General features: G+C 41.2%; 1 protein-coding gene across 8 annotated transcripts in view; it reads right to left on the reverse strand.

Annotated features, from left to right (window-relative positions):
- Nucleotides 1-1,170: 1,170 nt before the first annotated feature.
- The window catches only part of LOC123499346 (homeotic protein ultrabithorax-like), an 817,282-nt gene continuing 801,657 nt past the window's right edge, over nucleotides 1,171-16,795 (reverse strand). For 7 of the 8 annotated variants that reach the window (XM_045247235.1, XM_045247245.1, XM_045247226.1 and 4 more), the window contains one exon: nucleotides 1,171-7,370. In XM_045247235.1, coding sequence (XP_045103170.1) covers nucleotides 7,123-7,370 — 248 coding nt within the window. In that variant the 3' untranslated portion in view covers nucleotides 1,171-7,122. The remainder of the gene's footprint in view (nucleotides 7,371-16,795) is intronic. The other variant, XM_045247246.1, reaches the window with a different exon arrangement.

Genomic DNA, 16,795 nt, shown 5'->3' on the forward strand with positions numbered 1-16,795 from the left:
ACTACTACTACTACTACTACTAATAATAATAATAATAATAATAATAATAATAATAATGATAATATAACAATAATAATGATAATAATAATAATAGTGACGACAACAACAACAACATCCATAACTATAATGGTGCAAACAAAACTTACTCGGCGGTGAGCCTAGACTAAATCAGACTCCCCAACTCCCGCTGCTGCCCCGAGGTGTCCCGAGTACTCCTTGACTCTGAAGTTGGCTGTGCTATCCGTTACATGGCACGGCTAACCATTATTTCTGAAACTTACTCAAAATGGCGGACATAAAGCTCATCATCATACACAGTTCACCAATGGGCCAATAGATGTCACTTCTTTACGATTGCTCCTCGCCTGCACCACAGCAGCGAGCACAGCTGACAAGCAGAAGCGTGTAGTCGGCAGTGTTATGTTTACAAGCTTAGCATGAACCCCAGCGGCAGCCATGATGGGGGTAGGCCTAGTGTGATCTCATGGCGAAGCTCTGTTGGCTGAACAGCTGAGCGCAGATGGCACACACCCAACCGCGTCACGGTCGTCATGGCAACTGGCTGGCTGCCAACACGCTCGATGTACGAGGACCTCTCGTACTCACACACACTACCAGACCACGTGCGTCCCGGCATGGCTGTGAGCTTCCATTCATTACTTTCTGTGCACGTGTTTGAATCCACCGAAAGTTATTTTTTGACCTAGATATTTCTTCTTTTGCCACAATAAGGAGATCCATTGGGAAACATCAAACACCCACAGTGACCTTCATGGGAGGGAAACGTCCCGCCCCCAGAGGGACGGATTATGAGGCTCCTGATTGAGTTACGGCCCCACACCGACGACTCCAGGAGCACTTTCTCAGCTCAAACTAAGAAATGTCTTCTGCGAAAAGATTGGCAAAGTGATCTAACAAACTCCTCCGTAAATTGATGACCAACACGACCACAGATCACAAATCTCACATCCAACTCTTGTAAACATCGTTAAGTTATCCACAAAACAACAAAAAAAAGAAAAAATCTTACTCATATGTACACATATATCTGCCTACATAAACACACACAAATACATACATCCATACATTCATACATACATACACACACCTGTCTAAAACATATGTGCACCAAGGAAAAAAATCAAGAAAGATATAAAATAAAAGACCAAATATTCATTAAAGTTTGTATTGCGAAGTTGTTCTCTATTTACAGACACATGTTGAGTGGCACACGAACATAAACATACTTGTCCAGTCATCAATACAATAGTTCAAATACAATGTTCTGCTGATAGGAAACATCTGAACTTGTTAACCTCTTGAACATGAATTGCTTTGTTTATCCTTAAGAGCTTCTGCTGTAATTAGAAAAAAAAAGAATATTTACACTCAGAAGTAAGCGAGGCTTTACATGTTATAAAAAATCTCCTTGAAATTATAATCCAATCTGGCTTCCCTAGTTGGTATACTATCAGTTCTTGATGGCGAACACAGGACCCAGAACCCCTAATGAGTAGACAGGTCGTAAAGCAGATCTTGTTTTCTCTCTGGACTTGGAACTGTGTGGTAACTAGCGAGCACAAGGGTAAAAAAAGACGCAGATCTGGCTTAGGTTATGGACCGAGGTGTGTGGCGGCAAGTGGATGAGCCACACCACTGGGCCACCTCACGTCTGTGCAGAGATAACAGCCGGATATCAATTTACCTTACAGTCATAAGTAAAATACAGAGAGAAAATAACAAAATGGAGAAAACAATGAAAGTTCCCTCTTAACTACCAGGGAAGCCACAATTGAGTCACAATGTTCTCTACGTTGACCAACTATTGCCTTGGACTAAATGAAATTAATAATAAGTAAAAATGATAACATAAAAAGGTCACTAGTCAAGTAAAATTAAATAAAAAAAGCTGCCGCGGCATTTAAAATGTGTAAAATGTACAGTAATAATAATTACGATTGGAAATAAGTTACGATACATTGGTTGTTATTGCCATATCATGATGCATTTGAAGGTTCGAGCGAAGCGCCAAACCGTGTGAGTGACAGCAATATCCTCGAGGGGACGATGGCGGGACAGGGAGATGGGGCAATAATGGGGCTTGATGGGGAATATTTTGAGGTCCGTTTCGGTGACTCGCGAAAAAAAGAGAGAAGAACCCCACAGTGAAAATACCCCAGGGTAAATTGCACATGTCTCAATAACAACTAATGTAGAGACGGCCGTCGTAAACAGACACGGTAAGAAAGCCAGAAAGCGCTATGCATTACTTACAAGCGTCTATTTGGTTCTGATACTGCTTGGTATAGAGTTACGTATATCTCCTCACCTTTGTGTACATGGTTACAAAATATAGAACACCTATCAATATTAAAACTATTATCAGGGTACAACACAATTGCTCCACTAAATCCAAGAAATGGCTGCTTTACACTAGTCATCAGGTTCCACGCTTTAATTGGATACAGTCCGTATGTACTTTAGGTTATCAGCTTAATTAATGGATACATGTAGGAATACATCATGTTTCATGGGAACAAATAAATTAAATAGAAACTTCTTGATAATTAAAGCAAACGACAGAAAAATAAACTATAATAAAATGAAATCCTCGATATTTTCTTCTTTAAGTGTTTGTATGAGACTTACAACTAATGAGTTGACAAAGCAACAGTGCCTGGGTATACCATAGATTTCTGTAACAATAAACACTTTGTTCAGTAAAGTATGAAGATACCCGACTGTTGATAATACTCTAGGCTTTGATTAAACCTAAATTTCAGTCACACTTCTATATAACACTACACATGTCAATAACACTGGCTACAGGCTTTCGTTGGTTGGGTAAGATAAGTATAGTATACACGGCTCGTATACACGGAGTTGGGTAAAGTAACACTGAGTTTCATTCATTATTACTATGAGGAAAATCCTCGGAAAATATTCTAAGAGAAATAAAGTATACGAATATAAATTAATGTTAGAAGCATCATATGACACTAGAACAGAGGATGATGATCAACGTTATGAGAGGAAATAGAAATAATAGTAATGGTACTCGTAAAAATAATAACAGTAGGAAAAATAAAGGTGATAATTATAATAACAGTTACAGGTGATAATAATTCCCACGACGGTCAACCGGCTGGCTGTCATTCGATAGTTTGCGGCGAGAAGGGCCTATGTCCCAGTTCACTTTAAATACACTAACATATATACCTTACTTACAACATGCCCACACAAGATACTATACCGAGAGACAGATCACTCACTACCTCTACATTACCAAGATCAATACATATGAAGACAGAAGTGAGAAATAGAGGGTCACAATATTAATATCATTAACATTAGCAGCTGCAGTTACGTACAGAGAGAGTCGAACGAGATCCACATGCTAACTTAGGTACATCATTGTTTGGCTGCTCGCAAAAACGCGTCGTGATCATGGCTGATGCGTTGGGTTTTTTTTTTTTGCTTGTGATATTTTTTTCTCTGCTAGCTTTTGTGATGAATGGCGATTGATTGGCTTTCAGATGCAGTGCAAAAGGGGGACATAACCGAAATGTAAACACAGGAAGGAGTTATAAGTAATTAATTTTGCAGGTGGGATGTTGGTTTTATTTGCAATGGCGTTCTGCGACACTTACTTTATGAGCAATTTATTTATTTATGTTATTTTTTTTTTTTTTTTTTGCAAAACTAAAACAAATAACAGGCAAGAAATGTCAATACCAGCGACAGTGGACTGAAGAAGCAGCCGGCACCGGGGAGGGTCACGCACCACCCCGAGAGGGAGGGGCGGGATCCTCTCAGGTACCTGCAAGTCTGGGTCATAATCGGTGGCCTTACGACAAAGGAACAAGTTGGTTTGGTACAGTGTTCGTGCAGCTAATCCCTGAATTTACTTCTGTCATGCTCTCGGTTGTGATGGTTGGTTATGATTTTTTGTTGTTCTCTCAAATCTCCTCCATGTCAACACGCACTACGACAAGACACCAAGATACCAGACCTACCAGACATTATACAAACAATTCTCAAAGCCAATCCAGAGATGAGAATATGCCGAACTATAGATCGTATACATTACGAAACACCTCCACAGTGTTTCTCGCAGGTGAAAAAAATGGCTTTGTCCAAAATAGTTCCTCCACTGTATGCATTAGGCTGGGGTGAGTGAATATGCAACGCCTTGAAAAAATAGAACTGTGATCTCTCTCCCCACATTAATTTACAATTAATTGTACACTTTTTGCTGTTGTTTGTATGAGCCAATGGTAGTTGGACGAGGTCTGACCTTCTTTTCAGACCACTCAATTATGAAGTCCCTACTTTAAAAGTGATGATATATGTATATATATCTATATGAAAAGAAGACAAGACATCCTCCAGGAAGGTATTAAGGACAGACTCCTGGAGGTGTGGCAGAACAACTCAGGAAGAACCCCGCACCTGGTCGCTTGCTGACACTCCTAAAGGGGACCCCTGAAGGGCAACAACGGATCGGAGGAGGGAAAAAAATGGAGCATTCCTAAAAATAATCCTAAGTTACTCTGCCTTAAAGTTTACAAAAGAGTATACTCCTATTGCACGGACCTAACACCCGTCTGTTGAATATTCTGTGCAGTTTAAGAACTTTTTGTGTGTTCGTCGTGGGAAACTAAACCTTTCCCAACATGCACAGTAAAGCCAGATGGTTACACTCTACTTCCGCCCGGACAGGAGACCATAAAACACTTGATTTTTCTTCACATTATTATATTAGATGATGCCGATATTCTCTTGTCCTTTTATCTTTTTGCTTTTCTCCATTTCTCCAAGAAGTAAATTCTAAAATAACTGAGGGTTCGAAAACGAGGATGTTGTAGAGACGGACAAACTCCTTTTAGCAGTGAAGAGGATTTTAACTCAATGAACGATACGTAAAGTTGAAACTCTGAAAATCAGCGTTAACTTTTTTTTCGCTTCGCTATTCCCTTCTGTCTCTTTCTTTACCTGCGGAGTCCAGTCTCATCCACAACCCTCGGCACCACCTGGGAGGCTGGCACGTGATGCAGATAAGCAACAAACAATAGATGACCCTGACGACGCTTAACCGAATAGCGGACGTGAGCTTACTGATGCGCAAATAAGTAAAGTTTCTCCACGTTTGGTAATATGATTAATGTTTTAGTTCCTCCCAAGTGCCGCCAGAGGATGTGAGTTCTCTCCACCCCGGAACCACAACAAGAAGATACCCCACCGTCCAGACCTGGTTCATTCTACATTCTAACTATATAAATTATGTAGACTCAGCTTTGGAAGGTACAGTTTTCGAGTACAAACTCATTTTAAAAAATATACTGGATGGAAATAGATGATTTGGCGTCGGTATTGGGGAGTGGAGGAGCACAAGGAAGGAAAGGAGGTGAAGGAAAGTGGAGGTCATTGAGAAGGAGACAAAGTGGGAGACAGAGAGGGGGAGGGGAAGGCAGATGCTGAACACATGGATGGTGATTAATTCCAGCATCCATCATAGGGAGTGACGGATGGGCATCAAACATCAGGTCCTATGTCCCCACTAAGAAAGAAGTTATTGGGTCCCTTAAGGTGGCAACAGTATACATGACAGGGACACTTTATGTCTAGTTCATAAGGCTTCCTCGCGGGTCTCACAGCACCGCAGCCTTCCAGAGTTGAGTCTCTTTTAGTACCCGTCCTTCACAAGCCTCAACGCGCGGTCGGTAGAATAGCAGTGTATGGGCAACAACTTCTGGCGCTTGACCGACGCAGCAATTCTAAACAACAGGGTGACGATACACCCAAACGAAGGACAAAAGTTACAAAATATCATTGAGCACGAGAGATGTGGATACTTGGTGTGATATGGACTGGTTTCAGGTTTGCCCATACAACTATTCCTCCCGGAGAGCGAGCATCTGGATCGAGGGACCGACTCCGAAGATGGGCCATCTGTGTAGAGAGTACACCCACACTGACGGACCTGGTTTGTTCTGGTGTTTCGTGTAAAGTTTCTACAGAGATGGGCCAGAGTTGTCTTGGAAACCATCTTTTCTGTAGGGGGCCACCTGAATTTCATTTTTATATATAAATCAATGATTCGACTGGATGAAAGGGCATGCGCTCACGAGACACACACCGTCTCTTCAGTCGAACCATCACCGTACTACGCACTACATAGGTGGTCCATCCATGTCATTGGATCACCTCGCTAAATAAAAAAAAAAGAAAAAAAAAGAAAAGAACCATTTCCTCTGATCATTTGTAACCTGTGTGGTATACTAGTAGTAGTAGTAGTCAATAACATCTAGTTTTAAGTTTCACCTCCGCTACAATCTAGCATATATAAGATATACTGGGTTGTTCCTAGTAGGGAAACATTACAATTTTGTATCGAAACTCTTATTTTATACAAACAATACCAGAGTAGGAGAAGCAACTGGAAACGTTACGTCGACTTTAAACAGCTAGATTCTCCTTAAGTTTTTGGTAGTGGCTAGCGAGGGGTCTGGCGCCTGACAGGTTGGCGGGGGAGCTGGGGTGGTTGTGATGGTGGTGGTGGTGGTCGTGGTAGTAGTTGGCGGTGTTGGTGGTGGAAGGGAGGGGGGGCTTACAGGCTGTTTGTCAAAAAGGAATTTACGAAAAGAAAAGTTTACTCATCTGGATCTTGGAATGATTGTAGTCTTTGCTGATGAGGGTACTGTCAAACGGTGGTTGTAAATTTTGAAGTCACTGCTAACTCAAAAAAGATTTACACCAATAGGAGAGTGCCACGTCACTGCTGCACCCGGCTACCGAAGCCCCCTTTTTTTTTTATATCTTCTTGGTACTGGCACTGGTAGGCTGTTTCCCGGCTTGAACACCAATATAACACAGAATACACTTTACACTATGACGCCTTCACGGGACGCCACCGCGGCTTACAGAGAGTCACTGGTTTATTCAGTAGAACATTTGCCAATATTTGGAGATGCACTGTACATAAGGAGCACGTACACGTAAACTATGTAAAATAGCACTTAATTATCCAGTATAAAATGGGTCACACACTCTTCACTGGCACTTTGCACACCCTAGTATACTCTAGGTCATTATTTGGCAACCCGAGCCACAGCACATAGGTCACTGCGAGGGGGACGTGGGGGTCGGCGTTTCTGAAAGGCTGTTCCCATTCTCCACTTTGCTCTTGTTCTCTTTCTTCCATTTCATCCTTCGATTCTGGAACCATATTTTGATCTGTCGCTCGGTGAGGCAGAGGGCATGGGCGATCTCTATCCTCCGCCGCCGCGTCAGGTAGCGGTTGAAGTGGAATTCCTTTTCTAGCTCGAGCGTTTGGTACCGCGTGTAAGTCTGTCGCCCACGCTTCCGCTCTGCAAGGTCAAAGAAAGTAAAAATTAGCGAAACGTTACATTCACGAAGCTGAGAGTTGTCTGAAATGAGGAGAAACATTACTAACATATTATATGTGGTTCGTGGCCAAGAAATATTGATGGTATCAGTAATCTGGAATACATAGTAGTAGTAGTGGTAGTAGTAGTAGTAGTGGTAGTAGTAGTAGTAGTAGTAGTAGTAGTAGTAGTAGTAGTAGTAGTAGTAGCAGTAGTAGTAGTAGCAGTAGCAGCAGTAGTAGTAGTAGCAGTAGTAGTAGCAGTAGCAGTAGCAGTAGTAGTGGTGCAGTAGCAGTGGCAGCAGCAGCAGCAGCAGCAGTGGCAGTGGTAGCAGCAGTGGTGGTGGCAGTGGCAGCAGCAGTGGTGCAGCAGCAGGTGGTGGCAGCAGCAGCAGTAGCAGCAGGTGGTGGTGGTGGTGGCAGGTGGTGGTGCAGGTGGTGGTGGTGGTGGTGGTGGTGTGGTGGTAGCAGCAGCAGCAGCAGTGGCAGTGGTGGTAGCAGTGGCAGCAGTAGCAGCAGCAGCAGCAGTAGTAGTGCAGTAGTAGTGGCAGTAGTGGTGGTAGTGGTAGCAGTGGTGGTAACAGTAGTAGAAATAATAGTAGCAGTAGTGGTGATGGTGGTGGTGGTGGTGGTGATGGTGGTGGTAATAGTAAAAGCAGTGGTGGTGGTGGTGGTGGTGGTGGTAAGGATAATGGTAGTTATGGTCGTGGTAATGGTACTTTTTTTTATCCCTATACTGAATGTGGTGTTAGTGATGATAAAAAATAGTGTTGGTCTCATGATAATCGCAGTAGTAGCAGCAGTAGTGGTGGCAGTGGCAGCAGCAGCAGTGGCAGCAGCAGCAGTAGCAGCAGCAGCAGCAGCAGCAGCAGCAGCAGCAGCAGCAGCAGCAGCAGCAGCAGCAGCAGCAGCAGTGGCAGCAGCAGCAGCAGTGGCAGTGGTGGCAGCAGTGCAGCAGCAGCAGCAGCAGTGGCAGCAGCAGCAGTAGCAGGTGCAGTGCAGTAGCAGTGGTGGTGGTAGCAGTGGCAGCAGCAGCAGTAGCAGCAGCAGTAGTGGTAGTGGCAGTAGTAGTAGTAGTAGTAGTAGTAGTAGTAGTAATAGTAGTAGTAGTAGTAGTAGTAGTAGTAATAGTAGTAGTAGTAGTAGTAGTAGTAATAGTAGTAGTAGTAGTAGTAGTAGTAGTAGTAGTAGTAGTAGTAGTACTAATAGCAGTAGTAGTCGTAGTTTTCTATATATTTTCTCTAGTTAAAAAAACAAACAAAAAAAAACAGGAAACGTATGGAATATAATAAAGGATCAAGCATATCGCTTTTATAATAGGATGAAAGAAAAAAAGTATGAAAATGACAGTCAAGGGTGATACATTCAAGAATTAATGGCTTGAAAATATGAAGGAAATAATGAAGTAGTTGTCTTAACATAAAATCAAACAAAAAACACACAGCAAAAATAAAACAAAATAAATAAAAGAAAGCAACAAAATAAACGGTAGGATTATATACAAGTATCGCATATGTTTCATTATACAACTACAACATGCAAAACTAGATAAAACGGCACTTAGCTTTAGGAAAAGGTGCATGCCCGGAGTCCATATCCACTCAGGGTAGGAAGCAGGCAAAGGAAAGCATAAAGCATGAAGCGAAAAGAAACGTGCGTGCAAGCAGTCTGGAGAAGCTGGTAGTGAAGGTTCAAGTGGTGTCCTGTCGAACATCATGCAGACACACACAAAGCTGTCTCGACTTTATTGCCTCCTGTCCTCTAATATTTGTCAAGGTGGAGGCGAGAAGGAAGTTGGAGACATACAGGTAATATACGGTCTATGCATCACATCAAAGAGGAAAAATATCAGGCAAAAAATGAAGGTAAAGCCATGCACAGCACTGAAAAAGCAGTTAATATAATGAAAGGTCATATACAAGATCTTTTTCCTTTCCTGCATATGTTGTTTGTTTATTTATATTCCATCCCTGGTAACTTCCCTTACCAAAAGCCACTCCATGCTGTCACCCATATAAGTTCCTAGCAACCATCCTTATAAGCTCACCAGCACATCCCACCCACGCAGCAGTTCCACCACCACCTCTCCTCCCACACCACATCCCTGCAGCGATTCCCCTTCAAAAGCCACGCCCACACAACCCTCTTGACATTACCACAACCTTGAGCCACCTCTCTATTCCAAGGCAACACTAATCTGCCCAAGACTCCAAACTGTATGAGTACACTGCACATACACGCCCAATCTTTGAGTTCGTAAGGAATGAGAAAAAAGGTCTTCATTGTACTGACTCTAAATATCTAAATAAATTTGATAAAAAAAAGAAACTAAGGATGATTTGATATTCTATATTTGCAAGTCAGTAACACCACGACGACAACATAAACAAAGATGAAATTAGAGAAAATAAATGCGTCAGAAAAAAAAAAAAAAAATAGGGCAAGCGGAACACTTCAGCTGTCACACTTTATCAACTGTCATATTTTATCAATGAAAAATAAAAAAAAATGGGTGGTGAGGAAGAGTGTATACTCAAATGGTTTAACTGAAAAAAGCTTTACAAACATTACTATTTCAAAGGATCGGAAGAACTTACTAAACATATATACTTTAATGCTCAATATTATTTATCCAAGCATTATAATACACAGGTCTCAGTGTGTAAGGGGAAAGAAACGATACCAGTGTCAAATGAATGGCACAAACCAGGTGTTTTCCTATCAGTCGCTTTTAATTCATGAAGATATGGATAATGTGCATAACACAATGGAGTGCATGTTTCTGTCTACTTAATGGGCGTCCCTCACTTAAAGGGCAGGACGCAGGACTCCTCCATGGCCAAGGTTGGGGGCATCAGGTACACCTGATACATCACAGAGGCGTAATGGTTTGCTTATCGGAGCCTCATCAAATCAAACACTGAAAGGGTAATCCTGGTTCCTGTTTCTTCGCCTTCGTATGTTTCCTACTGTTGTTTCCTATGCCCGTCCATTCTCCTACTTACTCTTTTTTTCATTTTTACTTTTATTTCAGCAGTGATTTTTCTTACTCTCCAGTAACTTCCCACAATCCCCTTGTTATCCTCAGCCTCCACTTGCCTGCCATCACTTCCCTGACTATTTTTTTTTCGACTCACTTTCCGTCCTTTTCATTTTTTCTCTGCCATTCCATCCTCCATTTTTCTCTTCTGCCTCATTCATCTCCACCCATTCCTCCATTTTCCCTTCCCTCCATTTCCCTCCCCTCCTTCCTGCCTGCCCGCACCCCTGCTTCCTTCACCGCTGCCTGCTCGCTTGTCAGGCTCGCTGTTAAGTGTTAAAAGCAAACACTGACTGATTTAAGAGTCTTATAAGTATCTCACAATCCATGAAGGCCCGGAAGGCCGTAAGGCTGCTCTAATCTATATTGGAAGTTCAGTGTCTAGTAGGATGTGGGACGCTGCTGTGGAATCCAGGACCGAGCTATGCAATATTTGTCTGGCACAGCAGGTATAAATGTTTTCAGAATCTAAAGGTGGAGGATCATATTTTTTGCATGTCCTATTTTATATTGTTTGAATATTTTCTATCAGTGTGAAATACTTTGTCTGGATAAAGAAGGATAAGAGAGCTAGGCAAGTGAGGCCAAGCTCGTCTCAAGCATCTCTTTAATATATAATATGATCAGGAGAAGCATGATGGTAGTGGGAGTGTTTCCTTTTTTTTTTTTTGGACGACTCCCCACTTTTTCAAACAGATGAAGACCATTAGTCGGTGCCGGCCGGACCATTTGTACCCGTCCTCGATCGCCGATTTTAGGAGTGGCGCGATCCGTCATCCTTGCGTATGATTGGCACCACAAAGAAATCCATTACGGGGGCTTTTATTAACATGAAAATGTTCACAAGATCTTTTTCCCAGCTACACAGGCCAACCTGAGAGGGATGGCGGAGGTACGACGTGTCTGCCAGACCCTGTTTGCTTCACTCCCGCGGCAGAGTCTCTCCCTGGCATGGCTCCTCCTCCCAAAAGCAAAATTGCCGGTGTGTATTCATCAAAGAATGCAAGAGTAATCATTACATGGAAGAAACTCGGCTTTATTACAACCCTCCCCAGACACCGGAGTTCGACGCAATTATTTAAAGTGGAATGGCACGGACGCGCTCCAAGCCAAGACTGGCCATATTTTACCCCCACGGTCCATTCGTCAATGCCAAGCCAATGGGCGTGGTCACCACTCGTCACGCCACCTGATTGGCTGCCCGTTGACAAATCATTAATCACTAGGAGAAGCATAATTATCATGGCGCATCAGCGTGGTCCGTGTCTGGTGGCCGGCCAGATGTGACCTACACCAGCCTCGCTCTTTGTCTTCACTACCTAAACATTACACAACGTTAGGTGCGGCTCCGCTCCCCCGCTGCCTGCAGGCCTCGAGAAGGTTGCTTGGGCAGCGAATGACCAAAAGATTATTTAATGAGTCACACTCCAAGCACTAATTCCAAAACCCACAGATTTATGATATGATCATCAGCTAAACTGACGAAGAATTGCTGTGAAACCAAAGACGACGACGAAATCACAATCCATCAACATCATAAGTACATAACTGAACAGGTAACGTGTGCACGTAACAGAACAGGTAGATCACGTGACAAAGGAAGAAAGAAGCTATGTTTTTTTATCACTAAAATCAAAATGGAGTTCGCCATTATATGATTAAATCATGGTAAATTATATTAAAACAAAGAAATTCATCGAAAATATCGGTACCTACTATTATCAATAAATAGAGAATGCATGGGATAAGTAAAAAAAAACACTAGAGAGAGAGAGAGAGAGAGAGAGAGAGAGAGAGAGAGAGAGAGAGAGAGAGAGAAAAAAAGTAAAATTTTTATATATATATATATATATCTATATATATATCTATCTATATATATATATATATATATATATATATATATATATATATATATATATATATATATATATATATATATATATATATATATATAATATCGAGAAATAATCAAGGGAATAAGTTCTTTCTCATCTTTGACTCCAACAAGACAACCTCACAATATTTTGATGGCTAAACTATTCAGGCGTACTTTCCAACTTTTGTTGTCTTTCAATAAGAGGCAAAATTACTTGTGTCGTAAATCATTTAGATTGTTTAAGATTTACATTGCACAATTGAAACACAAGAATACTTTAGTAATCCAACCTTGAAAATATTAAATATTATAAAAAGTAATATATATATATATATATATATATATATATATATATATATATATATATATATATATATATATATATATATATATAAGAATTTTCTAAAAAAAAAAAAAAATATTTCAGCTAAACATCCGCAGGTACTTAGATTAGACCTCGTTGAGATAATTAAGATTCGAGCACTGTCCGCACGTGGAGGTAAGCTGAGTAACAAAGATAGAGAAAGGAAAGAGAAAGAGAGAAGAGCCAACAGGGGAGGAAATCACCCGTATCAGTTCATTCAGCCCTCGATGATTACACGCCATAATTCAAACTTCTTATCATCCCTCCCTTCCTCCTCCCGCCCTTCCTCGCTACCTTCCTCTGCAGCCCTGCGCCACCCTCCCCTGATGCTACGCGTGCCCCTCCGCTGGGCTTGCACTACTCCTATGTCCGTGTGTGAGTAAAGGTAGAGATAAATAAATAAATAAATAAATGCATATATAAATAATGTGACTATAGATACCGTATTAATTGCATTTCCTTAATAGAACCGAAAAAAAAATCAAATGAAGGGATTGTAGTATTTACCTTCCATAATTTGAGATAAAACAATACTTACAATAAGGGAACGGAAAATAACAACTATATAAAAAAATGTATTACTGAATATTCAAAATTCACTAAGGCAGTCATTACTGTGTGAATGTGGCGGGGTTACATTCGTAAAGGCCGCATGCAATCACTACTGTATAGTCAGAACACACAGTCGCATGCATGACATTTGTATGGCTAATGAAATCAAAGATCTTTGTAGTTGTCTGAAGTCACAGCAACTCTCGGATGCAAAAAAAAAGTTAGCAGCAAAATGTCAAATACTGATAATAAAAAAAGTAAAAATCAGAACATGAAGACGGATAAAAAAAAACATGATAATGTGATAATGATGATGATGATAGTCATTGTGGTGGGGATGATATTAATAATGGTAATGATGATGATGGTGATAATGATGATGATGATGATGATAATGATGATGATAATGATGATGGTGATGATGATGATGATGATGGTGATGACAGTGCATGGTGGTGGTCTTGATAAAGAATAAGAATGAATATATGAAAGGACACGAGTCTAGCGAGGCTGCTGCAGATGAAGAAGAGAAAGAAAGGTAAGAGGAGGAAGAACAAACAGAAAAAAGAGCAACACGAACTAAAGGAGGAAAAACTGGACAGGAGACGGACTCAGAGAAAAGTTCAACGAGCTTAAAGTGGAAGAAGAGAAAGACCATAAGGTGAGGGACAATAAGGAGGAAAGGAGAGTGGGAGGGAAGGCATGAGAGTGGGAGAAGGGAGGCAACTTGTGGTGGGAGATACAATTATGTGTTATGTTGTAAAAAAAGGTCGCACCCAAAACCAGTAGCCGGGCCGTTCCTGAGTTAAGTGACTGTCGTTTCCTGGCTCCTCCCAGTCCGCCTCCTTCGCCTGCCTCGCCTGCAGTATTTATGCCAAAACATTAAGAAAATATATACCTAAAGGTCTTAATAATGGCGAGTCATCAAAATTAAGTGATGCGTAAAAAATCTTTAAGTCTCATAATATTGTGGGCATGTCGAGTTAGATAAAGTACAGACTGGAACTTGGCTTTGTTTTATTGGCAAATAATTTTAAGTAGCAAGACAAGCGCAAGAGGTAAGATTCAAAAGAATTATGGAAAGCCAAGGTAATAATTCCACACCACCATCACCTGCCATCAAGTAATCAAAAGCGGCAGCATAATGAACAAATGCCGTAGTAATGACGCATGTACTTAGCGATAACAACCCTTGCTCGGTGCAGACAAAACCTGTCGGGCCACGAGTGCCTCCCGCCAAACCAGCTATTAATAAAAGGGAATTAGCGTGACTGATGACTCCAGCCAGGCCGACAGCTGTCAGAATTAAGCGATGCACACCCAAAAATCACTGGACAACACAGACATCAATTACATTAAGCTTCATTAAAGACACATTGGCCTCCACCTGTCACTGGCATGGTCGTGTGTCGCCCGCTGACTGACAACACCAACAAAGGGATGCAGGGAGCCGCGCCGCTCTGCCCACCACCAATACCTCTTAATGACTGCACACATTCGGCCAAATTAATTCTTACTATTACTCATTTTCCTGCTCACTTCAGTTTGAGCTACAGTTGCGTGGCAATTACTTACTTTGTATAACTCTTCAGTTTACTTTAATAAATTTGCTGAGCCCCCAACGGTCACTGACCGCTTCTCGATTTAAGAATTTTTACTTATCTTTTTATCTATTTGTCGTTATTTTCTTGTCTTCTTTTGTCACTAGACAGCAAAAAATTGAGGTAAAATATATAGTTTCATAATGACGTCATAGATATATCTTATAATTATATTGATGATATTAATAATAATAATAATAATAATAATAATAATAATAATAATAATAATAATAATAATAATAATAATAATAATAATGCAAACAAAGCTAAAGAAAGGCTATCAATATGACACCAAAATTTATCAACATTATTTTCATTGTAATAATAATATTATATTTATGATAACTACTACTATTGCTATTACTACTACTACTACTTCTGCTACTACTACTATTACTATTAGTACTACTACTATTACTACTACTACTACTACTGCTAGTACTACTATTACTACTACTACTACTCTGCTACTACCACCACTACTACCACCACTGCTGCTGCCACTGCTGCCACCACCACCACCACCACCACTACCACCACCACCACTGCACCACCACTACACCACCACCACCACCACCACCTGCACTGCTGCTGCCACCACCACCACCACCACCACCACCACTACTGCTGCTGCTGCCACCACCACCACCACCACCACCACTCATTCTGCCTCCACCACCACCACCACTACTACCACCACTACTACTACTACTACCAGTAGTAGTTCCACTCTGCCACTGCCACCACTACTACTACTACTACTACTACTAGTAATAGTTCTACTTCTGCCTCTGCTACTACTACTACTACTACTACTACTACTAGTAGTTCTACTTCTGCCTCTGCTACTACTACTACTACTACTACTAATAATAATAATAATAAAAATAATAACAATAATGATAAAAATATTATTTTGTTATATCATTATTATCATTATCATTATTATTATTATTATTATTATTATTATTATCATTGTTATTAATATCATCATTATCAAGTTATCATCCTCACCATCACCATCAGCAGCGCCTCACCGCAATCCACACACATCCATCACCACAGCTACCACGAACCACCTGCACGAGTACTGCACTAAACACCCCGCACCATTAATGCAATCAACATATACTACTAGATCACTCAATCACCAAAAGCTGTGTATAGAAAAAAAAAAATAGGTAAATAATAAAATAAACATATATTGCAAGCACGTACGCAGGAACACACCTGCGCATGAACCCTCCCCGGCACACCTGCACGTACACCTGATGCCATGCACCACATCAGGCGCACCAAGTCCCCTTCACCCTCTTCCTCCCAACGACAAAAAAGTGTACCATAATAACTTATCAAAGCGCACGCCACTTCCGTACCTGTCAGGGGAGGAGAGGAAAGACAGTCATTTCAAGTCCTCATCCTTTCTCTGCGTTCCTGCTATACTCCTTGGTTTTCTTAGTCCCCTTTAGTTTAGTTTTTTTTTTCTTTTTTCCCTTTCAGTTTCCTTTTCGTGTGCCGTGCTAGCGAGTCGTGAATCACCGTAAAGCCATTGTTTACATCGGTAATTGTTGTGAATCAGCCGTGAATATTGATCGCATCCAGCTAATGACTCGGTAGCAAATGTCTCGAAGCTTTGTTTTCTTTGTTCAGTGCCTACTCCTCCATATGCCTCACTCCTGTCACTGAAAAATTACCTGGCGTACTGTAAAAAATCTTTTCGGAAATGGGAGCTCGGGGTGTATTGTGTTTATCTGGCAGGTGGCTGGCATTCTGGGTCAGCTACCAGTGCGACGAAGAGTTTTTTTTTTTTCCTTCTTCATCTTCTTCAATAATTCAGGGTTATGGACTGGCGACACGGAAGGCTGTGGTTAGCATGATGTCGGCTCATCCGCCCTGCCTAATAATTACCGCTGATGGACTCTGCTTACCAAGAAAATATGGGTCAGAGAAAAAGCCGCAGCTTGAAAAATGGGAT

The sequence above is a fragment of the Portunus trituberculatus genome, chromosome 49 (genome assembly GCF_017591435.1).
Source record: "Portunus trituberculatus isolate SZX2019 chromosome 49, ASM1759143v1, whole genome shotgun sequence".
Classification (NCBI taxonomy): domain Eukaryota; kingdom Metazoa; phylum Arthropoda; class Malacostraca; order Decapoda; family Portunidae; genus Portunus; species Portunus trituberculatus.